The sequence below is a fragment of the Fundulus heteroclitus genome, chromosome 15, assembly GCF_011125445.2.
Source record: "Fundulus heteroclitus isolate FHET01 chromosome 15, MU-UCD_Fhet_4.1, whole genome shotgun sequence".
Classification (NCBI taxonomy): domain Eukaryota; kingdom Metazoa; phylum Chordata; class Actinopteri; order Cyprinodontiformes; family Fundulidae; genus Fundulus; species Fundulus heteroclitus.
In genome coordinates, this window is record NC_046375.1 from 16131680 (window position 1) to 16157963 (window position 26284).

The window sequence follows — 26284 nt, forward strand, 5'->3', positions numbered from 1 at the left end:
TTGTCATTTGGAATGAAGAGAAATTGTTAGTGGAGGACAGGCGAGGCAAAGCAGCCAAGACTCACTTATTGATCGCAAAGAGAGGAGACGGTAACGGTGCGTTCCTGACGTACCTTGAAAGGACCAGCTGCCAGTTGATTTGCTTGTTTGCCAGTCGGACGAGACCAAGAGGCAGAGATGAGCTGGATGGGCTACAATAAAACATCCATCGGAAATTGATCATTTAAAAAAAATAAAAATCCTCTTCATACCATGAATTATTCTGCCGATTACATATTTTGTTCTATATTTCTACTTGAAATTATTAACAAACACCCCCAAAAAAAAGCTTAAGCACAGAAACGTCTTTATCTTTTCCACGACTAGAAATTTTTCCAAAAAGCTATCTATGTCATCTTTAAATGATGACTTCTGCTGACTTTCTGCCCATGTCCCCTTTGCAAAAGAGATCTAGATCTTGATGGGGTTTTAATCTGGTTAAATATGGCAAATTAAATGAATTAGCCTTCTTTCACCCAGCTGACTGGAGATGGGCAGCAACATTTGGAGGGGGGGGGGGCAGTGCTACATTTCTATAAGCTGCATACAGCCAGAGAAGATTCTGTCACTCCATCATAAGTTTCTCTGCCATCTCAATAGAATGAGGTTCAGGAAGGGAAACAGCTTCTAAATATTAAACAAAACCGTTGTAAAAGCTCGGTTTACCTTGATACCAACAATTAACCCTTGCTTGTTCAAACTTTGGAAAAATAAAGAGTGATATTCCAATGACTATTTTCTTGACCTTATTAACCCAGATATAAAAACTATGTTATTTAAAAAAAAAATGCATTCTTTTCTCAAAGTGATTGAAAATGAATGGTTTAAGGTATTTGTGTTTTATCAGCCTTTCAAGTAAACCATAAGACCTAAAGGAAAACCCGCGTTGGCTTAGTCTGAAAACATGTCGGCTACACCACTGAAAGCCCACGCTGTCAGCACGTTACTACAATCCCATGATCGAAACTCCATGCTCCTCATTAGATTTTCCTTTCAATCAAAGATTTTTTTTATAATTCAGCTGTCAAAGAGGCTAATTTGTGCAATGAGTGAAACAATATCAGCACTCAGAAATCTGGCTTTCCTGGCACACATTTCACATTCTGACCAGGTGTCGTGCAGAAGGCCATCATCATGAGGTGAATTTTAGCAGAAAAAAAAAAATCCAACAAATGATGTTCCTGCAAGTGTTAAACGGTGCCCAAATACAATGCTTACCACCCTGTGGCTGTTATATGCAATAGTGAGTTAGTAAAATTATGCCAAAAAGTAATCATGCTGAAAAAACTGGGCGTGGTCTGTAGTGAAAGTGTGTGAATTTCCCCATCAGTAAATTCTAGAATATGATGGTGCCCTGATTTAGAGAACTTCTCCTTCGAACTGATTATTGATAAAAACAATAATCATCAGTTTTATTATTGAGACTGATAAGATTTGTTATGCATCAATAACATTTTAATAGTCTTATCAATTACTACAGTTGAGTGAACTAGATGGCAAAAGCCACTCGATGCACTGAAAGCTGTGAAAAAGTTCAGAGAAAGCAACTCCTGATGCTCCCAGTGTTTCATATCAAACTAGAAGCTGGCGTGAATTTTTAGCACCTGAAATGACAGTCTGCTGATCACACGCCGCCAACTATTCAAATAATGACATTAAAGCATTTCTATGTTGAAATGTTTTTGAAGTTAATGGAAAAATAAATAAATCAAAACCCTGAATCAAAGTGAGAATTTCTTCATCTAGGGAATAAATGAATAAATAAATGACACAAACCACAACATATTCAAAAAGATATAAATGCAAACGCTTAACTGAACTGAGCTTTTTTTCTCTCTCTATTCAGAAGCAAAAAAGACATTTCACATATTTATATCAAATACAATTAAATAATAAAAAACAAGAAAATTGACCCTGCATGCTTCCTTTTGCCTTTCACATTGTGGTAGGTACCACTTTATTGCCCCAGTGTGGGACCAAAAAAAAAAAAGGATATTTTTCTACTCTATATCTTAAATAAAAAGAGACGCATGTGGCTTGAAGAGTTGTTAAATATTTAACGTGGTTATTGATGGTGTTAGCTAGCCCCCTGCTAGGAGGATAAGATGGCCTTGAGGCTAAAGCGTTACAGAGCTCACTGCTTTAAAGACCGACGGCTGCTTTAATGTATTCCAGCAGGCGATGTGCAGTAAAGAAAGAGCGGCCTTGGTGAACATTACCTAATTTCCCAGGCTTATAACGGCAGAAATGTACCTTATGCAAAGAATCGTGTCAATTAGACAAGATACTTATATTTAATATTTAAATAGTTACTGACAGCTTTACAACTGAGCGATCGAGGGAACATTAAGGACAAAGATAAAAGCAAAAGCTGAATCCCCCTAAAATGATACATTTCTAACATTGTTAAACATGTTTTTATCAAATATATGTACATTTGAACATATACACCTGTGCATATGCAGGTGCGTATAATCAAGCACCTAGGCTGGAGAGTGTTTCTACAAACATCTGTGAAAGAATGGGTCGCTCTCAAGAGCTCTGTGAACTCCAGCATGGTAATGTCATAGGGTGACACCTGCACAAAAAGGTCCAGTCGGTAAATTTTGCTGCCAGGTGTAAAGTTTGGGGGAGCGGGTTCAGTTCCAGTGAAAGGAGCTCATGTCATATTGAACTCTATGGATTAAGAATGGGACGTAACTTAAGTTCATATGCAACTCAAGGCAGGTGAGCGAATACTTTTGGCAATGCAGTGTATTTTTGACCAGACATTTGAAAAGTTCTGTGGTTCTCAAATTAAGCTGTAGCAATTTTAAATCAGATCATTTACAAGATTGTGCTAGAGGTTGAAGGCATTCGGGTAAATTGTGGCACCATTAAAAGAAAACTTGCATGCAGAATGTCTTCTGATAAAGCAGCTTCATGTTGTTTCTTACACAGGCAAGACTTGTTTCCGCTGACATTTTTATTTTATGTTGACATGACATGTCATCTTTAAAGTAGTTTTAACTAGTTTCATTAGTTTGACCTTAAATCAAAATTGTCAAGTCAAGCAAATATTGATATTGAGGTAAATAACCAGATCTATTGCTTCAGTAATACTTTTTCCAGTTTAACTTTTTTAATGACTCTTCCTTTGTTACAGTTTCGTACCATTTTGTTGAATTTTTGAATAAAGATAATAAATCACAATGAAAGAGAATCTTTACTCAAACTGTAGGCAATAAGCTGTAAAAATGAGGACCGAAGTGATCATATTGTTTCGAGACAGACTACAAAGACAAACTTACCTATACCACAGATAGTGAAGGAGCAATCGGAACGGTCCTGTGGAAGATTTATGACAGTGAGCTAAATTCAGCAAATGTACGTCCTATCCAGCTAAATGATGTGATTTGTTAGTTTTAGTTCAGCATAAAGCAGGCTTACCAACAAAGACAGCCATACAGCACAAAGAAGATTCTCTCAGGAGTTTAGATTATTTGGTATTAAATAGGTATGCATAAACTCAACTATATATTTATTATGGATTTGATTGTATGCAACCTTGATTTCAGAACGATGCTTAAGTAAAATTGCTCTCCATGAAGAGAAATAGAAAAAATAGCTGCAATAAAAATACAGTTAACTGACTGTGGTACTGAAGTCCCTGCAGAACTGGTCTGTAAGACTCGCAAGGGTTCAAATTTTCCCAGGTTAAAAATTGAAAAAAGAAAAAAAAAAAAGAACTAAAACTAACAACAACATTTCACTGTTAAGATTAAGATTTTCTTAATCTTAAAGCAGCTGAAAGCAAGCACCAAATTAAACATCAGATTGACAAACAGGCCGTAAATATTATTTTCCATTTTTCTAACAAACATCTGATGTCCTCCCCGATCAGCTAAATTTATCATGACATGAAATGAATTAAACACAGGTGGACTCTCTTTACCATCAAGGTGATTTCTAATAAGGTAATTATGGGCCCAAGTTTAATTTGGGTAGTTGCCCCCATCCACATGTAGACGAACATGGTGAATTTTCATAAATTATTATTCTTTTTTTTTTACAAATAATTATGAAAATATTGTGTCCTTTTCCTTTCCAATATGGTCTACTTTGTGATATTGTAGCACACGAAACCTTAACTTATTGAAGTTTGTCACCGTAACACCACAAAACATTCAAGGGGGATAAACACCTGTGCAAAGTTGCTATTGCATTTGGAGATCGGAATACTGACCACATCTAGTAGTGATGAAAACTGCTGCCATATAAAGCAGTAACTAATCTGTTTTTTAATCATTAAAGTAGGGTTAGGTTAAAAACATGTTTTACTTTTCCAGCCGATGGCTAGATTGCTGATTATCTGGGGTCTGTGTTTGTGATGAATCCAAAGAAGAAAGTCCACACTGTTGCATTTATTTCTTGTAAAAAAATAAATAAATAAAAAAAAAGTTTCTTATTGCTTTGCAATACTTATTGTTATCTCGATTTCCACCAATACTATGGTGTATTACATGTTTTCCTGATATATCGTGCAGCCCTACAATAAAGGACACGTCATCAAGCCAAACCACACTTGAGTATTTTATCATAAGGTTGGCCCCAAAAATGTGGAAATCAATGCAAAATAGCTTTTAACAGGTTCACATTTATAAGAGAAAGAATATTTAGTGCTGAGGTTAAATGAACTTGTTCAATCAATTGAAAGGAGAACTCACCTGTTACTGCTTTTGCGATTACAGATGTGCTGTACTCCTTGTTGCCCCGTATCTGAAACAGACAGGAGGTAGAATCCAGAATACATCATGGGCTTTTAGACTTATACTGCACTTTGATACCGTTGGTACAAAGATGTAAATGAAAGCAAAAATGAAATACGTTACATGCAAGGATTATTATGATTTAAAGTTAAAATATGTTCATGTTCACACGTGCGTATTAAGATCCATATTTTATTATTTAACTGCATGCAGTGTTTACAAATTTGGACTGTTGTACTTTGCTCATAAAATATTCAATAAGATAAAACTATTCAGGTAAACGACCATAGAAATAATAGGTTTAAATACCGTAAAATCTCTACAACTTTTTCAGCAAGAAAGGTGTTCAATAAAGAGCTGAGACACATGCATATAGTTATGATTAATGCGAAGTTGCAGAATTATGTGAGCAGAACTTGTCCAGTGTTTCTGCTACGTGGCTTTGCGCTGCAGGTCGCTTTCTGCGTGCTTTCTTGGCAGGAAAAAAACATTTAAAGGACCGTGGCGAACCTGACGAGCGCTGCCTGCGTGTCAGAGGCGACTAACCTGCGTGTCAGTCTCCGGCGGCCACTCCGTAATAACCAGTAAATCGTACAAAATTTGTTCGTCTTCGCTTTCCATTAAGCTGTCTTCGGCCATGACTACCCACAGCTGTCAGGAAACCCTCCTACGGCAAGCCGAGAGGACAAAAAAATACAGCGCGGACCACGCAGTGTTAAAGTGTAGCTCGCGCCTAAAATAAACGGTTTTGTGATTTTATTTTGTACGTGTGCGTTTTGTCTGTGATGATATAACACTTTAATAAGGATGTACGGGTATATTTTAGCTTTTTTTGGTGCGTTTGTTTAAACCGTATTTATGGTCATGCGGAACCATTCCATTAAACCAGTTTGCACCGAGCTGTTCGTTCTGAACACGTCACATCCGGTCGGGTTGCTCTCGTTGCAGGAAAAATGGCAGCCTTTTCTGGTGAGTATATATAGTATTTTAAATATATATTATATTAATTAATCTGTACATCTTCGCCTGTTATTTCAACCGCGGGTGACTGTTAAGAACCGGGCCTGGGTTCTGAATCGCTGTGTTTGTGTTTTAAAAACGCAGAAATGGGGGTCATGCCTGAAATCGCGCAGGCTGTGGAGGAGATGGACTGGCTGTGAGTGGCAAATTACACTGTCTGCCAAATCCTCTGTGCTTTGTTCGTTTTTGTCCACATAAACTGCAAACTGTGTGCCTCCTGTTTTTTTTATGGTTAAATTACAGGCTACCAACAGACATCCAAGCAGAGTCCATTCCCTTGATTCTTGGTGGAGGGGATGTTCTCATGGTAAGCTCCCTTCAGTTTGCTCAGTGAAGTATTTACAACCGCTTGAATCGTTCCACACTTTGCTTCCTGAAGTAATATCTGATAGGAAAATGCACTAGTGCATATCAGTGAAGTAGCAACAACAACTGACGCGTTGTTTTCCTTTTTCACTGCATTTACAGCTGCAGATCGTATCAGCTTTGCACACCTTAATAATTTTTTTCCCCTTCTTTATAAAACAGATCAGGGTCAGTCAGATTGGATAAGAAGCATCTTTCACTATCAGTTTCCAAGTCTTGCTACGTATTTAAAGTTGTATTCAGGCTGAGATTGACCGGGCCAGCAGATATGAATGAACGCATTTCTATGTCTCAGGTCTATTGCAGCCATTTGTTTTCCAGGATTGTCCTTTTTATTTAGGGTTAGGGTTTTGTTTTCTGTCAACTCTGACCAGCAAAGGAAAGTCAGCTTACAGCATGGTGCTGTCAAATCTGAGTCTTGTTGCAGACTCAGATTTTTCTTGTTCTCTCTTATTAAAGGCAGCAGAAACCGGCAGTGGAAAGACTGGAGTAAGTAGAGCGGCGCCTCCTTTTGAAAGCAGATTTTTCCCCATTTGGTGCAGAGCGAATGAATACATCAAGATGGGTTTTGTAGCTCAAATTGGGAGGCCATAAATGTTTCTTCCCATTCGATCACCAGGCCTTCAGTATCCCGGTCATCCAGATTGTCTACGAGACACTGAAGGATCAGCAGGAGGGCAAGAAGGGCAGAGCCTCTGTCAAAACTGGGGGAGCAAGTAAGAATCATTTATCTATGAGACAAAATTCTGTTCTAATATTAGAAAATGTATCCAAGAAGGCTTTAATCATAATCTGTGCTTGGTCCTAGTTTTCAACAACTGGCAGATGAATCCGTATGATCGCAGCCCGGCCTTTGGTAAGCGAAGCTCAAGTAAAACCATCAGCATTCAAACACAGCAGAGTCAGCGCTTTAGGATGCTGCTGCTCTGTGATTCGCAACGTGTTTCCGTGACGTATTTCTGTGCACAGCAATCGGCCCCGACGGACTGTGCTGCCAGAGCAGGGAGTTTAAAGAGTGGCACGGCTGCCGCTCCACCAAAGGTGTCACAAAAGGTATGTAAAAGTTGGTAAAAAAAATCATTTAACAAACTGTTCTGAAGGAGAAAAGCCGACTATTGGCTTCAATATTTATAGGGAAGTACTACTATGAGGTGACCTGCCATGACCAGGGTCTCTGCCGTGTGGGTTGGTCTACCAGTCAAGCCGCTCTGGACTTGGGTAAGCGCTGGCAAATCTCCAGCCTGCAGAACTCACCAAACTTCTTCTCAGCTGTGCAATAACTGAATCAGGAATAATTGTTTTTCTCAGGAACCGATAAGTATGGTTTTGGTTTTGGTGGAACCGGAAAGAAATCCAACAACAAGCAATTTGACAGCTACGGGGAGGTAGGAATCACTCTTCTGTTATTTTAGATGCATAGACTTGTCATTTTGTATGTATGAAATTTCGTTGCATACAGCTTGTAAATTGCAGTAAAAATTAAATTACAGTATAAGGTGCAGCAGTGATTTAAAAGTAAACAATTTAAACAGTAAGGATTTTTTTTTCTCCATCTTGTCTGCCTTGCCCTCTTCGCAGGAGTTTACCATGCATGACACCATCGGCTGCTACCTGGATTTGGACAAGGGACAGATCTCCTACTCTAAAAATGGTAAATCCTAATTATTTAGTTTTAGATCACAACTCATGTAGACATCACAGGGGTTAAGAATGTCTGTTTGTTTTTCCCAGGAAACGACCTGGGAACAGCTTTTGAGATCCCTCAAAACCTAGGGAGTCAGGGTTTTTACGCTTCATGCGTCCTCAAGGTATCTCCACAGAATACATTGCACTAATAGTGGAAAACAAACAAATGCCCCCCTTACAAAGCCTGACATTTTTTTTCTGTCTGCTAGAACGCTGAGCTGAAGTTCAACTTTGGAGGAGAGGACTTTAAACACCCCCCTAAAGGTGGGTTTGTCGCCCTGGATCAGGCAACGGAAGGTCACACGGTCAAATCCTCCCAAACAGGTAAATCTAAAGTATTCCAATTGTATTTTTTTAAATTGGAAAATGAATGTATTTTCTAACTTGCATAATTAAAAAATGATAATCTTCTCAGAGCCCCACTCTGTTTATTCTTGATAAATTTGTGAATCTGCAGGCAGTGCCAAAGTGACTCAAGTGAAGGCTTCGTCAAACTCGCCCAAAGCGCTGATCATTGAGCCGTCCAAAGAGCTGGCGGAGCAAACCTTTAACAACGTCAAGCAGTTCAGTAAATACGTGGAGAATCCTAAGCTAAGGTACGACTCGAAGAGCTGTTACCGCTCGTCTCGAATGGAATTGGTTGAATATACAGAAGATGCTGTTAAGTCACGGTTGTAATTCCAGATTACTTCCAGCAGGTGGAGCCAGACTGTCTGTGAACTTTTATCCAATCAGCATTTTGTTAAATGTTTTTCATATTATTTATTTGTGGCTGCAGGGAGCTTCTTGTGATCGGGGGCGTTGCAGCCAAAGAGCAGTTGGCAGTCCTGGAACAGGGGGTACGTGACGTTTCCAGGCTCTGTTGCTTTAAATGTCTGTGATTACCCAAATGACCCAAACGACCCCTCTTTTCATTGTTGTCTTGTTCTTTTTTTCCTCAAATGTGTTTATTTTCTGTGATTGTGATTCTGTTACCAGGTAGACATTGTGGTGGGAACACCTGGGAGACTGGATGACTTTGTTTCCACCGGGAAGCTCAGTCTGTCCCAAGTCCGTTTCCTGGTCCTGGATGAGTGTGTATGTGCAACGCATTTTCTATGTTTAAATCACTTTTTTTATTTCAAAAAAGAAAAAGAAAAACACCAAGCCCTACTCCTTACGATACTTTTTCTAAATATTCCCTTTTTTTCATAATTTAATTTTAAAATGAGTTTTAACATATTTTGTGTTTCGCTTCATCTTCAGGATGGTCTCCTAACAGCCGGATACACAGACTTCATCAACAGGATCCATAAACAAATCCCCCAGGTCACCTCTGACGGGAAGAGACTGCAGGTATCGTTGAAGATAACGATAATGATCATGGATGGTGTTATTAAATATAATGATGATACCACAACTCTAAGTAGAGCTGCTTTATAATTAGTGGAGTGGTGGCCTAAGCGGTTAGAGCAGAGCGCTTGCGTTCTGAGAAGGCTGCAGGCACCCGGTCCGATCCCCGCAGACTGCCACTATGGGTCCCTGAGCAAGACCCTTAGCCCCACATTAATGAAAATGGTTCAATTTCAATGAGGTACAAAGACCTCTTTCTTCTCATTAGGAAATTGTGCGATTTGTGATATTATTCTTAAACAGTTCCTTAGTGACATTGGTTAAGACAAATCTAAATTTTCCTCCCTCATCTTTTGGAGTACGGTTCAGTACAAGTGCTGAAATCGTTCTCTTTATAGTCTGGAGGCCACATTCGTTTTGAATTACCGTACCCTTCCCCATTGATTTGATATTTGTCCAGTTATTTTTAGTTTAGGGGTTTTGCGTCTGACAAAAAAAGCAGGGTTGAACAAAAACTGGTTTCTGCTGGGTCTTAAAAGTCTTAATAATCAGTCACCTCGAATCACATTTAAATGCATTCAGATTTTTTTTCGACAAGATCTTGAATTACATGCATTTACTTAGATTCTTAAACTGCATATTCAATTAGGTTTGCCTTTTCCTTCTTCCCTTACTGAGAAATTGTTCTGGCATAATGCAACCATCTCATGTGAGATTCTGGTTGAGGAATCTAAGTGTTGAGCAATGACAAAACCACAAACTCCCTGGTGCAGGGCTGCAACCCACCCGGCTATGGCACGTTTTTCTTCCCAGACATCCAGGCTTCCTGCAAAAAAATAATGCTGCTCCCGAAACTGACGTCTTGCAGGTGTTTGTTATTAGAACTTAAACGTCCCTGTTATTGTTATCCACTACTGTCTCTGCCACTAGATTTAGCTTAAAGAGATTTCAAAAACTGCCACCAAATCTGTACAAAGCTTACAGTACACCTGGTAAACTGGGGGGGGTTAAAGTTTTGAAGCCACATGTCGAGGTCCGAAAGTCCCAACCAAGTTCTCAAACTAAAGACTTAAAAAGTTAAGATATGATTTTATTTTATTATTACTTCTAATTTCATAAAATGGTAATTTCATGGCTAATTAAACATGTAATGAAAGAAACCCCTTACAGAATACTGTTAGAACACAACCATAAATCCAGCTTAGTCCAATTTAATTTCACATAATTCCTTCTTTTTTTTTTTTTTATTTAACCGCATTCATTGTGTGGCTGGAGAGTGGGATTAAGATAAAATATCATATTTGAATTAGATTTTTTTTTAACAAAGATAAAGTTTAAATAATGAAAAATAATTAAATGAACTTTAATATGGACTTTTGAATTAAATAATCCAAGATACAAAATCCTTTCCCGATAGATTTTAGTTTTTTTTTTGTTTTTTTTTATTAATTAATTAATGTTTAAATAAATAAATTTGATAGAAGATATTAAAGTAATTCAAGTGTCGGTCGGATTCCCTTAGAACGGCCCTTCTACACCAGGGTGGGGACATCCCCATATTTGCTTCTTTTTCTTGCAAGATAAACACAGACTGTATCCGTAAACGCAGGGTTGACTCAGTAAAGTTTTCACCAGTTTTCCTCGCGTACCCTTCCGCCTCCTCCACATGCCTGTAGGTGAAGTTTAGGTGCCGTTCATTTTCCCCCCAGGTCATCGTGTGCTCGGCCACGCTGCACTCCTTCGACGTGAAGAAGCTCTCCGAGCGCATCATGCACTTTCCCACCTGGGTGGACCTGAAAGGCGAGGACTCCGTTCCGGAGACCGTCCACCACGTGGTAGTGCCCGTCAACCCCAAGGCCGACCGACTGTGGGAGCGTCTCGGCAAGAACCACATCCGGGTCAGTGAGACCTAAAGGAGAACACACGTTAACCCGTCACAGGTTGATGTGGAAGGCTTTTGTTCTTATACGGATCTGCTGTGCTTTGGTTAGACGGACGAAGTTCACGCCAAAGACAACACGCGACCGGGAGCCAATACACCCGGTAAGGTCTCGTTTTGCCATCCGTTTCTTTTTAATGGAAAACATCTTTCCATTTAATGCGGATATCTGTGTTTTGCCCTCTGGATAGAAATGTGGTCCGAAGCCATCAAGATGCTGAAGGGCGAGTACACGGTCAGGGCCATCAAGGAGCACAAGATGGACCAGGCCATAATCTTCTGTCGCACCAAGATCGACTGCGACAACATGGAGCAGTTCTTCATCCAACAAGGAGGAGGTGGACAGACGTCATGAATTCAGCACCTCCTCTAAATATCGTTATTTAAATCCTATTTATTTTTTTAATGATGATGTGTTTTGTTCAGGCCCAGACAGCAAAGGTCACCAGCTTTCCTGCGTCTGCCTTCACGGCGACCGAAAGCCGAACGAGCGGAAAAGCAACTTGGATCGCTTCAAGGTGAGGCCCCAGAAACCCGCGCGACTCCCTGGCGCCGTGCCGCCGATGGACTGACATTTCAGGACCGTCTGGTGTTCGCAGAGAAAAGAGGTGAGACTGCTGATCTGCACGGACGTGGCCGCCAGGGGAATCGACATCGGCGGCGTTCCTTACGGTACCGACGCGCTCGCTGCTTTTGACGCGTGCATTTTTCGCTGCCTTTTCTTACAACGTCTGGTTCCTCCCTCCCCCCCCGCCTCCATCAACAGTGATCAATGTCACGCTGCCTGATGAGAAGCAGAACTACGTCCATCGCATCGGCAGAGTCGGACGAGCCGAGCGGTAAGATCTGTGGAGCTGGATCTAGACTGAGATATAGATTGCATTGGACTATACACTGCAAAAACGGATCTAAAAATAAGTAAAATGTTCTTAAAATTAGTGTATTTATCCTTGATTTGAGCAGGTAAATAAGATTATCTGCCAATGGAATGAGTCTTTTGACCCCTAAAATAAGATAATTAGATATACTGCACTTGAAATAAGATGATTGAGATGAATTGTTCCTATTTTAAGTGCAAAATTCTTATTCCATTGGCAAATCATCTTATTTACCTGCTCAAATCAAGGACAAATACACAGATTTTAAGAACATTTTACTTATTTCTAGTTCCGTTTTTGCAGTGTATTTAGGGGTGTCGGGGTAAAAGAGGCTGGACACAAATCAGTTAAAAAGACTCTATTTAATACTTATGCGCTACTTTTTGTTAGTTTGTTACATTAAATTCAAACAAACTACATTGCTTTTGGTTGTAACATCACAAAATATACATAAAGGTTCAGAGGAACTGTATGTACAGTTTAAGTTAAGCGGTTTTTCCCTTTAATTTACAGAATGGGGCTTGCCATCTCCCTGGTTGCTATGGAAAAAGAAAAGGTAACGTGGGTTAAAGGAATCCTAACTATTCCGGCTGTGGATTCTTTCTTTAATACATGCGGGGGGGCATCTTTCATCCTTTTTTTAGGTGTGGTACCACGTTTGTCCGAACCGAGGCAGAGGCTGCTACAACACCCGGCTGAAGGATGACGGAGGATGCACCATATGGTACAACGAGAAAGAGGTGAGCGAAAAGGAATCGGTTCTGACGCGGCGCGGTCACAAGCAGCGAGTTCATAAAGGCGATATTTAAAAAGCGGGTTTGTTTGTCTTTCTCTCCCGTGTCTATCCCTTTTCCTCTCATCCCAGCTTCTGTCTGACATCGAGGAGCATCTGAAGTGCACCATCACTCAGTGCGACACGGACGTCAAAGTACCCGTGGACGAGTTTGATGGGAAAGTCACTTATGGAAAGCGCAGAGCTCTAGGAGGTACCTGTCCGTCTACGTCGTTGTGGAAATGCTAAATATTTGCTGCTGTGCTGTTCCTTACCTACAAACCTGTCGTCCTTCGCCCAGGCGGGAGCTATAAGGGCCACGTGGATGCTCTGGCCCCGACAGTCCAGGAGTTGGCCCTCCTCGAAAGAGAAGCTCAAACATCTTTCCTTCATTTGGGATACATGCAGAACCAGCTATTCAGGGCCTTCTAAACAAGCTAGCCACACAAAGTAGCATGGCAGCGATTCGCTAAATGAAACCTCCACATGCTGAAACAGAAGAATATAAAGCAACCTAACAGGTCACTGTTAAGAAAAAAGGTTCATCTTGTGTTGGGTTTTCTCTTATTTTCCAGCTGTCTAATTTAACTTAAGTTAGGTTTTGAATCGTCAACTCTAAGTATCCAGGAGTGTTCTCCACCAGAGGGCGCTATAGGTTACAGTTCTGGGGAGAAAATGACTGAAATAGCTCACTGATGGTCTAAAAGCTGCTAAAGCTAATCCTGATTTATTGGACTTCATTGTTTTATTTTCAGATCAATGTGGGTAAATTTAGCATAACACTTAGTATATGACTGTGTTGTTGATTTTTTTTTTTGTTTGCTTTTCAGAAATAAATTGTTGAAGCCTATAGAGTTTAGTTTCTGTCTATTTAATTTTAAAAGAAACACTTTTTCATCTTTTATTTTCAGGCTGAATGCCCTAAACTGAATGGATGGATTTATTTAAGTTTACTGTTAAATCATAAATACACTTTGATAAACCACATTAATTATCTATCAAGTTAATCTTCTTTTTGGAAAAGTGACTTCAGCATTTCTAACCACACCAAAGCCAAATCTGGGCTATCACGAAATCACTGATGATATGAAATCACTGATGATATGAAAAAGACATTAGAGAACAGATGAGAAACAAAGTCATTACCACTCAGTCTGGAAAGCCCTACCTTAATGGATCAGCTACTAACCAATCAGAAGAGTTCAACCTTTCCTACAGTGTCTGACACTATTTTACACGAGTCCTGCTTTAAATGTACAGCTACGTGGTTTCAGGTAACCATTAACTGGGGGTAGAAACAGGACAAACTGCAAGTTTTTGCATCATAATCCCAAACACTGAAGTAACATGAAGCAGCTCGTCTGTAATAGGATTTCTCTGAGTTAACAGGAAACGAGTTTAAAACAACGTACCGCTAAGTAGGCAGTGGAAATAGGGTAAAAACATGGAGGACAGTTGTGGTCTATAACAGGTAGTGATGTCCATTTTACAAGGAACTTCCCAAGTAACATTTTCTTCCTTTGCTTGGAGGGCAGGGGATTGTGGATTGAAATTAAAGCCAACATTGCGAGTTAACAAGAAATTACAGACAATAAGAGCAGAAAAGCTTTGCTCTTTCAGGAATTTCAGTGAGGCAAAGCGAGGCCTGAATACTCATCCATTCCTATGGGCCAGTTCTCATTACCTTTTAAAGGGTTGCTTATTCAGTTTCATTGAAAATTATACATTTTCATAATTCTTCATAAAGTACATATTTTTATTATAAAACTCCCAATTACTGGTATCTAAAAACATTATGGCCCAAAAACGATAAAGATTCCTGACTTACAGGAATGTCCAGAAGACCGACCTTGACATGCTCCACGAGGAGGGCAAGCCACACAAGGTCTCAGTGCAAGAAGCTATTGTTTATGGATCCAAACTCGTTGGTGGAAAGTTTAGTGGAAGGAAAGAGTATGGTAGAAAAACATTTACAAGCTTTTGATAGTTTTGTCGAAACACTTCATGCTTCCGGATGAACAGCAAACAGGCTCAAATTGGAGGCGACCGGACTTTAGCTCAGTGTTTTTCTGAAAACATTTCCACGCCTATCCAGGAGTCTCTGACAGTTCTGGTTGCTTGCGTTTGAGCAACCTGCAGTTGGAGCGCTACTGTTTTTAAGGACATGTAGGCCCATCCTTCTCGGCCCATCCTAAGTCAGATTGAAATCAATGACCTACCCATCACTGTCCTGGGTCGTTAGAAGCTATTGCTTGGTGTCAGTGGAGTACCTGGTCACCTAAATCCTGATGAGACTGCTGATGTAATCTCTTTGCAATGTGTTGGAGGACCGAGCTGTAAACGCTATCCTCCCCCTCTGTTTAGTGATGGCTTTTGACCAAGATGGCTTCTTTCACCCCTCTTTCAAACCATCTGTTTTGAAATCTTGACATTATTGTCATTAAAAATGTGCCCTTTGTTCTTGAGGTGCACGTGGACTGATGAATCTTGCCCCCGAGCTGCTGGTGCTCCTGTGCTGCTCCATGCGTTTATGTAGCTGTTGTCTGATTTCTCTGATGTAGGAGTCTGAGCAGTCCTCGCTGCATTGGACCGCATACACAACGGCGCTCAGCTTTAGTTTGGCTGTTCTGTCTTTGGGATGAACCAGCTTATGTCTGAGGGTGTTATTAGGTTTGAAATTTACTGGTATGCTGTGTTTGGAGAAAATTCTCTTGAGTTTCTCAGAAACTCCCGACACATATAGAATGACAATATCTTTGCATCAAAGCAGTGTTGTTGTTTTTTTTCTGCCAGCTTTGTTGGCGGATTTGACCAAGGCCCATTTTGGGTAACCACAAGCTTGCAGTGATTTCCTGCCGTGGTTGTGTTCTTTTTGTTTCTCCTCTCTGGCAGAGGGAATGTTGTCAGCCCGGTAACTCAGAGCTCTGATAACAGAGTTTGTGTTTCAGTGAGTAGTGTGAATCTAAATGCAGATATTGGTTTGTGTGTATAGGTTTCCGGTAACCCTCAGTTTTGAGACTCCCATCTTCCTCAATGTGTACAGCACAGTCCAGAAAAGGCAACATGTTGTTCTTGGCATCCTCTCTGGTAAACCTTATGTTGCTGTCCACTGATGTTGGTGAATGCCTGAACTTCTTTGGTTTGGATTTTGACCCATGTGTCATCCACATATCTAAACCGGTGAGTTGGTGGTGTTCCTTTGTAAGCACTGAGTGCCCTGCTCTTCACCTCCACGTACAAATTGGCCACACTGGGTGACACTGGGTGACCGTGGCACAGCCATGTTTCTGTCGGTAAAAGCTGTCTCTGTACTTGAAATATGTGGTTCAGAGACAGAGGTCCAACAAGTCACAAATCTGGTTTGGTGTTAAATTGGTTTTATCTTTTAGTGATGCATCGTGTTCCAGGTCAGTCCTGATGTAGGAATACAGGTGAAAAGAGAGGTGATATCAAAGGAAACAATGGTTTCCCATGGTGCCGGTCTCAGGTGTCGGACTTTAGAAATAACGTCTGTGGAGTTTTGCATGTGGTGTGGAGGGTTTCCAACCAGCAGAGCCAAAACTGTTGCAAGATGTTTTGCAGTGTTGTATGTGACCGAGTTAATGCTGCTGACAATGGGTCTGAGAGGCATTCCATCTTTGTGTATTTTTGGAAGTCCATATATGCATGAAATGGCCTCGCCTGGGTACAGCTGATATTAGCGGGAGCAATTGACTGCTTTCTGTTTTTCCAGTTTTTGTAGAGTCAGTTATTTTCCGGCTGGGTCCCTTTTCAGTGTCTAGTATGTGTTACTGTCCATCAGTAGATGCATTATTATTATCTCACGGTAATCGGTTGCGTTAAGTACCACTGTGCATCTCCCTTTGCTGGCAAATTGTGATGTTGCAGTCTGTGACGTGATGTTCGAGGTGGGCATTTCTGCACTGGAGAGTGCTGCTGTGACCTTTAGCCTAAGTTCTTCTGCCTGTGCCATGATGTCATTTCTTATGGCTGATTCAGTGGTAGTGATGAGTTCTGTTATCTGAAGTCGCTTAGGGGTTATGGCAACGTTGAGACATTTGGACAAAACAAGCTTCTCTGTCTGTTTCAGAGATTCTTTACCACTGGTTCTGGGTGATAGTGCGTGCGTTCTCATCAAGCAGAGGTGGCACTCGTTTTCCCTGGGAGAGACTTTTCGCTATTGCCTTTCTTTGCTTTTAGAGCGTTGTAAGAGCTGAGCCTTCTCCGTGAAACTGATTACCTCCTCCAACAACGGCTCTGGTACACACTCTGATAGTTGTTGCTGAGTTTTTTCTCTCCTTTTGTGAGAGCGCATCAAGAGTGAAATAAAGCGGTCTTATTCTTTCGCTCAGAAGCTGGTTTTGCGCCCTCAGAATGATCCGTTCCGCTCTGCGTCCTTTGATGGAGGACTTGAGGTAAATTGTGTTAGGGGGCAGATTTTGCTGTCTGCATCTCGGACTAAACCGAAGGTGGTTTATGAAATCGGCAAGCTTTCTGAAAATATGTTTAGCACATCTATCACTATCTACCACAGAAATTGGTGAGAAAGGCATGTGTCACACATTTCACTCTTTTTGACGTTGTCTCTTCTTTTTATTCACTCTGCGATGTTTTGTGCAATCGTTCAGTTGAACAGCAAATTGTTGTTTTGGGATGGAACCATGTCAATATTGTGCAAGAATCTGTAAATTGCATGAAAAGTGTTGAAAATAGGAATTTACAAAAGCAAATTGAGAATATAATTATATGATAATTTTAGACCAGAAACAAGGTTGACGTGTTAATGAAAAAAAACTTAGTCATTGTTTCTTCCCAAGGATTTTATCCTCTATAAATTTTAATATGCAAAGGAAATCAGGCCATATTTAAAATTCTGTTCATTTGACAACAAACAAGCTCAATTTCAACGTGATCTTTGATTTTAATATAATAAATATTTTTTTTCTTTGTGTAGTTTTTATTGGGAGATTACCAAAAACATGCAAAGACTGGCTTTAACACTAAACGACAGCGAACAGGTAACTGCAATACCTAGTTTGGACTCTCGGTGGCGCTCCTGATCGGTAGAAAGTTAGTCCTTTCATTGCAGCTAATAAATGCATTTAATTACAGGTCTGTTCATCTCAGAAGATTTTAAGTATTTAACCGCCTTTCAAAAAAAATAGAAAAAGAAAAAATGGGATAAGGAATTCAACTTGTCTCCACAGTATAGGCCAGGATGATAAAATAATTTGAAATTTAAAAAGTTTGGCATTTGTTTGTGTGTTATTTATTGTGATGAAGTAGAAATTATGTCTATTTCTAAATTAAGGAATAAGGCTTCCATCGGCTGTGGATGTATGTATGTATGGATCGGATGTATTGTATTACTAAACCCTTCTGTTATATTTATAACCTTTCCTTTAGTATGGGGGTATTTCCTGGCGGAATGAAGACAGCAAAGTTATTCCACTATTTAAAGAAGGAGATAAGCAAAGTTTAATTATTATATACCGGTTTCCTTACTTTCACGGTTCTCAAAAGTACTTGAAAAGCTTTTTGTTTGGTATTTTTTTGTTCAATATTTTTTTTAAGAAAAGGATCACCTGCTAAATGAGAGCCAATATGGCTTTATGTAACAATGGTCCACTGCAGCTGCTTTAATGAATATTATTGAAGAAATAATAATAGCAGCAGCTAATTTACAATAGGGGTGTTTATTAATTTGAGAAATGCATTTCATACTTTGGATAATGATATTTTAATTTCTAAATTAAGTTTGTATGGTATGAGAGGAATAGTGTTAGATGATAAGTTATCTATACAATAGGAAACAATATGTACAGTTAACAGATGTCAAATCTGAACTGATGGCAATTAAATGTGGGGTTCCACATGGTTCAGTTTTGGGCCCCTGTACTTTTTCTTTTGTATATTGAGCTGTAATGTTCCCAAATGAGTATAGTTGGTTTTATATGTCGATGATATGTACAAGAACTTGTACAATGCATTAAATATGAAGTCACAAAGTTGAAGAAATGGTTTGATGTAAATAGGTTATGAGCGAATGTAAAAAAGATGAAATGTATGATTTTTGGAAATTGGAAAATAGAAGAAGGTGTTACATGATGTCTAAATAGAGTTGTAATTATTGATGACAAGTTATCATGGAAACTTCACAGAGCACATATCAAAAGAAAAATGTCCCAAAACATTTTTGTCATAAAGTGAAGGATGTGTTAAATTATGAAACAATGAAAATATTGTACAGTTCACTCATTGTGCCATATTTGAACTGATATGTAGAAGTCTGGGGTGGACACATATAAGTCAAATATAAAGTCTTTATTTATATTAGAGAAGAGAGCTGTAAGAACTACACATAAACTCAGTTATCAAGAACACAGCAGTTAATTATTTATTAAATCCAGAATAATAAAGGTTGAAGATTTGGTTAAGTTCCGAACACTATTAATTATGTTTAATGCAAGATGTAGAAATTTACCAGAAAAAAATACAACACCTTTTCCATTTAGAAAATGAGTTTAGTTGGAAAAATATCATGTCAAACACCAAGTTACACATACAACACTTAAACAGATGTGTACTTCAGTTATTGGGGTAAAACACTTCATGAAGATCTCAAAAGTTGATATTTGTCAATTTAACTATATCTATAAACAAAGTATATTTAGTCAGTATTAATATCAAGAGGTTTGTCTTAGTTTTTCTGTATATATATATATATATATATATATATATATATATATATATATATGTATATATATATATATATATATATATATATATATATATATATATGCTTGCCTTGTGTATTTATTATTACCTATGTGTGAATATTGATATTTTCCTTAATATTTGTTGGTATATGTCAAAGTTATTTCGTGTTTTGACTAGGGGAGGACAAAGTAAGATTTTATTTTCTTTCTGCTTCATTTTGCTCATGGGAAATGTATTACAGAAAGTGACTGTTTTTGTGATTTTTGTCATGGAGCAATACATAAAATATGAATCTGAATGCATTGATTATTTTAAATCACTACAACCTTTGCAACGCACAGGCAGATTTAAAGCATCAAGAAATGAGCTCATCCTTGATGCAAATCGATGTTATTAGCCAGCCGTGGAAAATAAGAACAACTTTGATATTATATATTTAATGTGTGCTAGTAAGCAACGTAATGCCATGGGGGGGAACAACTTGCCTAGTTATGGGAAAAAATAAAGAGCGTCTCTGACCTATCTTACACATTTTAAATGTTAAGTTTTTATTTTAATTTTTTTTGAGTGAAAAATGTTTTATTTTTGAAGACACAAACGGAAATACTGGGGGTAAGTCAGCGCAGCTTCACCACCGTGGAGCTGGAGACGCCCATTTCCAGTCCGCACCCGCCCCGGCTGCTGGAGCGGTTCCTCCCGCTCTCGGAGCTTTGCCTGTCAGCCTGGATGTCGATCCTCACCGCTATTCCACCGCAACAGGTAAATTATTAAAAATCATGTATTGCTACTTTAAAAAGGGGGGTATTTAATAATAATGGTAAACCGTATGAAGTAGAACCTCCCCGAGGTTGATTGATTTTTTATTTTTATTTTTAAAATCAAACCTGTTCCATTAAGGTAAGTGGGATGTCCTGCTTTATTAAACGGAATAAGGAGCCGCGCAGGCGATGCGGTGGCGCGTCTTCACACCGTGGGTATGATTTGCTGCAGTGGACCTGCCGTCCTGACAAGATGTGGGTTTTACTGGAAAAAAAAAAAAGAAGGAGAAAAAAAAAAACACGTCCTGAAAAGCAGCCTATTGTCTGCGCTTGAGCTGCGGAACACACCATATGGCCGGACAAATATGCTTCTTCGTGTGTGTTTGACAGATCAACTTTAATTAAAACTTCCAGAATCCTGTTCTGTTGAGTGCAAAAAAATAAAAAAAAAAATGAAAATAAAGGCGATTATGTTGTGTGATGAATGCTCAAAAGGACGAGTGCTGGGAATGATTCTTGACCAATTATCTGGAGGACTCCCATGACATCACTGTAAAAGAGACATAGTGTGTCCCTGACAGGGAGCTGCTCTGGAAATGGTAAATCATCAAATCCAGATTTAGAAAGGAGGGATAAATACAGCTGAAGCAATGGCTTTTTCACTCCCAAAGTGCACCAGGTGTACGTGGTGACTAACCGCTGCCTCCTTTGCAGCACCTGACAGGCAATCTTGTCATCAGATGTTTAAGATCAGAGCCTGTCTTTTCACGACTGAGTGGGACAACTGGAGCAAGTTAAGTTGTTTAGGTATGCATGAGGTGTGCATGATATATGCAAGCTCAGTCGCTGCAGTGAAGAAGACGAATTATAGATAAAGCTTACAGTGTGTGTGTGTGTGTGTGTGTGTGCGTGTTCTTCCTCTGCCTAGAGGTTTTCCTTGCTGAAGTGGCAAAGTCCATTTACCCGCAGTAGCTGTGACATCTGGCTCGATCCCAGCAGAGCCTGTTGCATATTCACCTGCTGAGACAAAGCACGACCTGACCACTGTGCATATTCATACCCCTCCACATGTGTCAGATCAAAACAAGTAGAGCATTGTTGTGAAATGGAAGTATGCTCAGTTTTTTTTTTCTGGATTTTACACATTTGTATTTAGCCCCTCTGAGATCAACACTTTGTAGAATCACTTTTTTTTTTTGCTACATTTAGAGCATCCACAGACTGAAACTTTTGCCCATTCCTCTTTGGAAGAGGTAAGGCTCAGTAAGATTGGACGGAGAGCAGCTTTATAGATCTGTTTAAATGTCTGGGCAACAGATTGTAGGCCTGGACTTTGACTGTGGCTCTCGAACACATGAATGTGGTTTAATCATAAACACCGTTTTAGTTCTGGCTCTGTGTTTAGGATTGTTGTTCTTTTGCAGCCTTGACAGGCTTTCTTGCAGGATTGCCCTGACGTTCTGTCAAACCGTTGTTATGATTCTGGCCTGGCTATGCATCTGCCTCTGCACCCAGAGTCTAATTAGTTTAATTCAGTTCACCTGCCATTATATACCGGGCTCCCCCGGCCTTAATGATGCACAAGGAAAGCCATTGTAGTGAGTAGATGTCCTGTGGTCCTTGTCTGCTCTGCGTTGTTCTCGTTTGTGGGTTTTCCTGTTCCCGTCTTGTCCTCGTTCCTTCGGTTCTCTGGACACGACCCGGACTGTTTTCATGACTGTGATCCTTGCCAAACCCCTCAGAGCTGCCATCCATCTCCTACCTGCCTCACTGTGTACGAACCCTGCCTGCTTCCTGGACTTCCTGCCTTCAGCCTGGTTTGCCAGGTTCCCTTTATCAAAGTCAAACAAAACCCTGGATATGTTCTCTTTTTTTCTCCATTCATTATATAATGTCAAATGTGAAGTATTATCACCAGTAATCTCGTTCCAAGGCCCGCCTATATCCAGCATAATTGTATTTTGTCATCCTTTCTGTGCTTTTCATTGGAGCTGCCATCTTGGCATCCTCGGCGACTTGTGAAAAATGGTGACTGACTGACAGCTTGCAGTATGGAGGGAAGGTGTGTTTACACTCTCCTTTGTGCGGGTCGGTACGTCATTTTTGGGCTTCCAGTTCAGTTGTAGTGGCCGCACTCGAGGATTGCTTTCTGCTGTCGCAAATGTTTTGGGGGAGCGTCACGAGGTTATTGTGTAGCAGGTGTCACTTTTGAATGCACCAATGTATTCTGCTAAGAATACCGCACTGTTTGCATGAAAACGGTTGCATACTTTTGTTAGACTTTCCAACAAAAAATGTTAAAACGCAACAGCGTGTGAGGCCTGAATGTAGGGTTCTCTGCCTTGTCAGTGCATTACAGCCATCTGAACAGTTCCTGAAGAAAAGCAGACCCACAGCACGACGCTGCTACCATTATGTTTCACAAGTGAACAGATAGTTTTCCTTCAAACATCAATTTGCATGTAGGGTTAAAATTTCCCTCTTTTTTTGTCTCATCTGGCCAGGACACCTTAATCCCAATGATTGCATGGTCCGCTATGTGGTCTATAGCAAACTGTGCCCAGGATTTCTTATGGTTTCCTTTCAACAATGGCTTCTCGAGGGGCGTGCTCCGATGGCACAGGGGTAGTGAGCACGACCCGTGTACGGAGACCTTAGTCCTCGACGCGGCTGACCCAACTTTGATTTCCTTTCCCGTATGTCTTCCCCCCTCTCTCAAACCCCCTTTCCTGTCAGCCTACTTTGTAAAAATGAGCCACCAGTACTACTACTAACCCAGAAAAACAATATAAAAAACAAAACAAAAAGACAATTGCTTCTCGCCACTTTTCCCCCCAAAAAAGTGGACTACATGATTCTCCCACCTGAGCAGTGGAGTTCTTCCAAAGTTACCATGGTCCTCTTGTCTGCTAATCAATTTAATGCTCTCCTTGCCCCTGTGTGTCATTTTAGGTGGGATAGCCATGTCTTGTAAGCCGTACCATATGCTTACTACATTCAGATGGAATTAAACAGGCCTCAGTGGGATGCCCAAAGCTTGGGATATTGCTTAAAAGCTTCACTGCGTTCTCCCTGACCTCTCCGTTGTGTTCCTTGGTCTTCATGATGCTGCTTATTTGTCAATGTTTTCCAAAGAGCATCCGAGACCCCCACAGAACACCTATCAGAAGAAAAATTGATACTTGATACGAATGCAAGCCATTTTTCACATTTGTTCAGACCAATGCAAGATTTTTTTTGTCCCCTTCTCTTCGCAATTACGCACTGCTTTGTGTTGTTGTAGCACATAAACACCTGATAAAAGCCTTAGTTTGTGGTTGTAACTTGACAACTTGTTAAAAAAAAATTATTTTTTGAAAGGCATCGCACACTTGTTCAATATTTTACAATAGTTCAGTATTACTATATTACTATATTACTATTACTATTTGCGGTGATACAAGGGACCAGAGAAAGACGTTCACTGACCTAAATGTCTAAGAGTTGTGTATGTGACATCGCTTTTAAACCTAAGCAAAAAAAAAAAAAAAATTGTGTTAAAAGGATGTTAAAAAAAAAGCCTGAGATGCTGGTGTGTGTGTGTGTGTGTGTGTGTGTGTCGGGGGATGGAGAAGCTTGTGTTAATTTAAGAGACTACAGTTATTTATTGCGTTGACCCATAAGTGTGTCATAAAGATATGAATGAGTCCTCTAGCGGAAATGTCCCGGATTTTAGCCTGGAACATAACAGAGGACGGTGTATATGTCTGCGTGTCTTTGTACCCGCCTGCTCTTGTGAGCTGATGAAACACACAGGCCCTGCACTCAACACACACACACACACACACACAGACACACGTACACTGGGGTCTTTATTTCCACGGTTCCGCAAAGCTTCCTGGACTGTGTCAGCCAGAACAGGGCCCGCTTCTGTGCGCGGAGGGCCCGTTGGACAAACTTGTGCACACAGGCCGAAGCATTGATACGCCACATCCATCTAGATCAGCGTGGCGAACACAGGTGTCAATCAGCATGCTGGGTTAGAGTTAAAGCTTCTTTGATCCATTTGCGACCTCTGTGTGTAATGGGTCAGTACACCACATCACTAGCCCTCTTTTGATTTACCCAACGCCTCAAACCCACACTGGAAACTGTTTTATAAGCTGTTGTTCCATGTCAGATAGGAAGTTTAGCACAGACTGCCATAATAGGCATTGTCTTAGGATTTTTGCCAAGAGTGTTTATACTGGAATAAAAACTAAACAAAAACAGTTTATGTTGATATAAAGGGTGTCTTTGTCTCCTTTTTGTTGAATCATTATTGGATCTATCCGGGATATGTCCTGTTTGAACAGCACATGGCTAACAGGAGATGGTATACCTCAAGGCATTCGAGTGTTTGCGTATGAGGGCGGATAGGTGTCCGCTAAACACTATGCACGTTGGCATAAGAAGCACATATAAGGCACATATGAACAACATACACATGCACATCCAGGCAGATTTTTTTTTATTGTGAAGAAATGTACGTATTGATACACACAGTGCCCCACAAAAGTATTGCAAAATTACTTAACATTTCCAAACTGTTAAAGCCACATCAAACACTTAATGCATTTTAGTAGGATTTTATATGATACATTGGACCACGCAATATATCGTAGATATATCAGCATTGCAGTAGCAGTGTACATAATATGAATATCTCAAAGGATTGCCCAAAATGCAAGAATTGTTAGCTAATAGTATAGTTAGTGTCATGAATTCACAGTTTGCATGTCAATGTCATATTCATCCTGCTGCACGGGGTCTCCCTGCAGTAAATGCCCACATCTAACACTGATGACATTGTCTAAGAGGCTACAGAGAGTGTTGGAAGAACAGAGGAAAGAGAGAGGAGGGGGAAATAGGGCTTTACTGCAGGTGATAGTGGAATTATAAAGATGTCGCAGAGAGAAAAACACAATACCACGGTAAACCCTGGATCAATGTCATGTGAAAAATAAATATATTCATGTAGGCTTCTGTGAAAGTCTCTGAAAATGATAAAACTCCAGTAAAAATACCACAGTTTCATATTATTAATTCTAAGATTTTTTAACACAAAAGTATGACATGATCTAATGTTTTTCATTTAAAACAGAAATACAATAATTAATTGTATTTATAAGTACGCAAAAATAATATCTCATGGTAGCGTCTTCTAGTCATTGGGAAGAGTAGGAAAGACCAGTTTTCACGTCACAAGTTGCGTTTCCATTGACCCAACATATTGCGAAAAATGTATTTGCTTAATGGAAACACGGCAATTTTGAAAATACTCCTAATTTTAGATAAAAGGTTTTTGCGGTAGGATCATATCGAAATTTATATATTTCGCAAAACTGCAATGTAAACTGTTTTTTCATTACGTTTCGTAAAGTGGTGCTGGTGGAAAAGATAAAAAAAATTGTTTAAATACTTTCCCCTCATGGATGAGATACTTACATGAATAAACGTATTAACAAATGGTTTTAGTTGCATTACTTACTTAATGGAAACACCACAATTGCAAAAATGTGTTTTATTGAAATTAACAGAATATGGACAATGTTTTGCGCATATTTGTAATGGAAGCGCAACTACAGTCTCCAATAATAATGCTAGAAAAAGCTGCTAGAAAAAGAGTCACCCCAGTGGGTCTGAATACTGACGAAATATTGTGAGAGGATTTGATAAGTTGGCAACACTGGGACAACGTGTCAAAACGAGTGGCACTGCACAGACACAGGTGCCTCTCAATAAAAGAACTTTGAACCACATGAAAAATATTTAGCAAAATGCAAGGTGATTTCTTCAAAACCTTCGTATACCTCCATACTGGAAACTGACCTGGGCTTAAGGTGACAAAGAGACATGGAAAGAAAAGAGTCTTGAAGCGCATCACAAGATATTGATCAGACAGAGGTCATCACCTAAACCAGCCCAGTCTCAAAAATGTGTTAAACTTCAAAGTTTCAAGTTTAATCACTGATTGTGTCTACATACTAAACAGTATAGCTGCCTCA

The 26284-nt window shown here is 39.8% G+C and overlaps 3 protein-coding genes across 11 annotated transcripts in view; 2 read left to right on the forward strand and 1 right to left on the reverse strand.

The window, feature by feature from the left end:
- Window positions 1–5543, reverse strand: part of nbas (NBAS subunit of NRZ tethering complex) — a 251018-nt gene extending 245475 nt beyond the window's left edge. For 2 of the 3 annotated variants that reach the window (XM_036147528.1, XM_036147527.1), the window contains exons 1-4: window positions 5334–5543; window positions 4746–4797; window positions 3330–3366; window positions 114–191 (exon numbers count right to left, since the gene is read on the reverse strand). In XM_036147528.1, the coding sequence (XP_036003421.1) occupies window positions 114–191; window positions 3330–3366; window positions 4746–4797; window positions 5334–5426 (260 nt within the window). In that variant the 5' untranslated portion in view covers window positions 5427–5543. The remainder of the gene's footprint in view (window positions 1–113; window positions 192–3329; window positions 3367–4745; window positions 4798–5333) is intronic. The other variant, XM_036147526.1, reaches the window with a different exon arrangement.
- A 104-nt stretch (window positions 5544–5647) lies between these two features.
- Window positions 5648–13319, forward strand: ddx1 (DEAD (Asp-Glu-Ala-Asp) box helicase 1). The gene is made up of 26 exons (XM_012868783.3): window positions 5648–5756; window positions 5892–5943; window positions 6051–6114; window positions 6633–6662; window positions 6793–6889; window positions 6982–7029; window positions 7143–7226; window positions 7308–7391; window positions 7482–7558; window positions 7752–7824; window positions 7905–7981; window positions 8069–8183; window positions 8317–8455; window positions 8638–8698; window positions 8838–8936; window positions 9105–9194; window positions 10901–11089; window positions 11183–11234; window positions 11322–11468; window positions 11557–11648; window positions 11730–11802; window positions 11897–11969; window positions 12522–12564; window positions 12653–12748; window positions 12874–12994; window positions 13082–13319. Exons 1-26 carry the CDS (start codon window positions 5741–5743, stop codon window positions 13210–13212), a joined length of 2223 nt encoding a protein of 740 aa, XP_012724237.2. The 5' UTR covers window positions 5648–5740; the 3' UTR covers window positions 13213–13319.
- A 6829-nt stretch (window positions 13320–20148) lies between these two features.
- itsn2a (intersectin 2a) overlaps window positions 20149–26284 on the forward strand; it is a 48214-nt gene continuing 42078 nt past the window's right edge. For all 7 annotated transcript variants that reach the window (XM_036147529.1, XM_036147530.1, XM_012868807.3 and 4 more), the window contains exon 1: window positions 20149–20259. The gene's annotated coding sequence lies outside the window, so the exon portion shown is untranslated. The remainder of the gene's footprint in view (window positions 20260–26284) is intronic.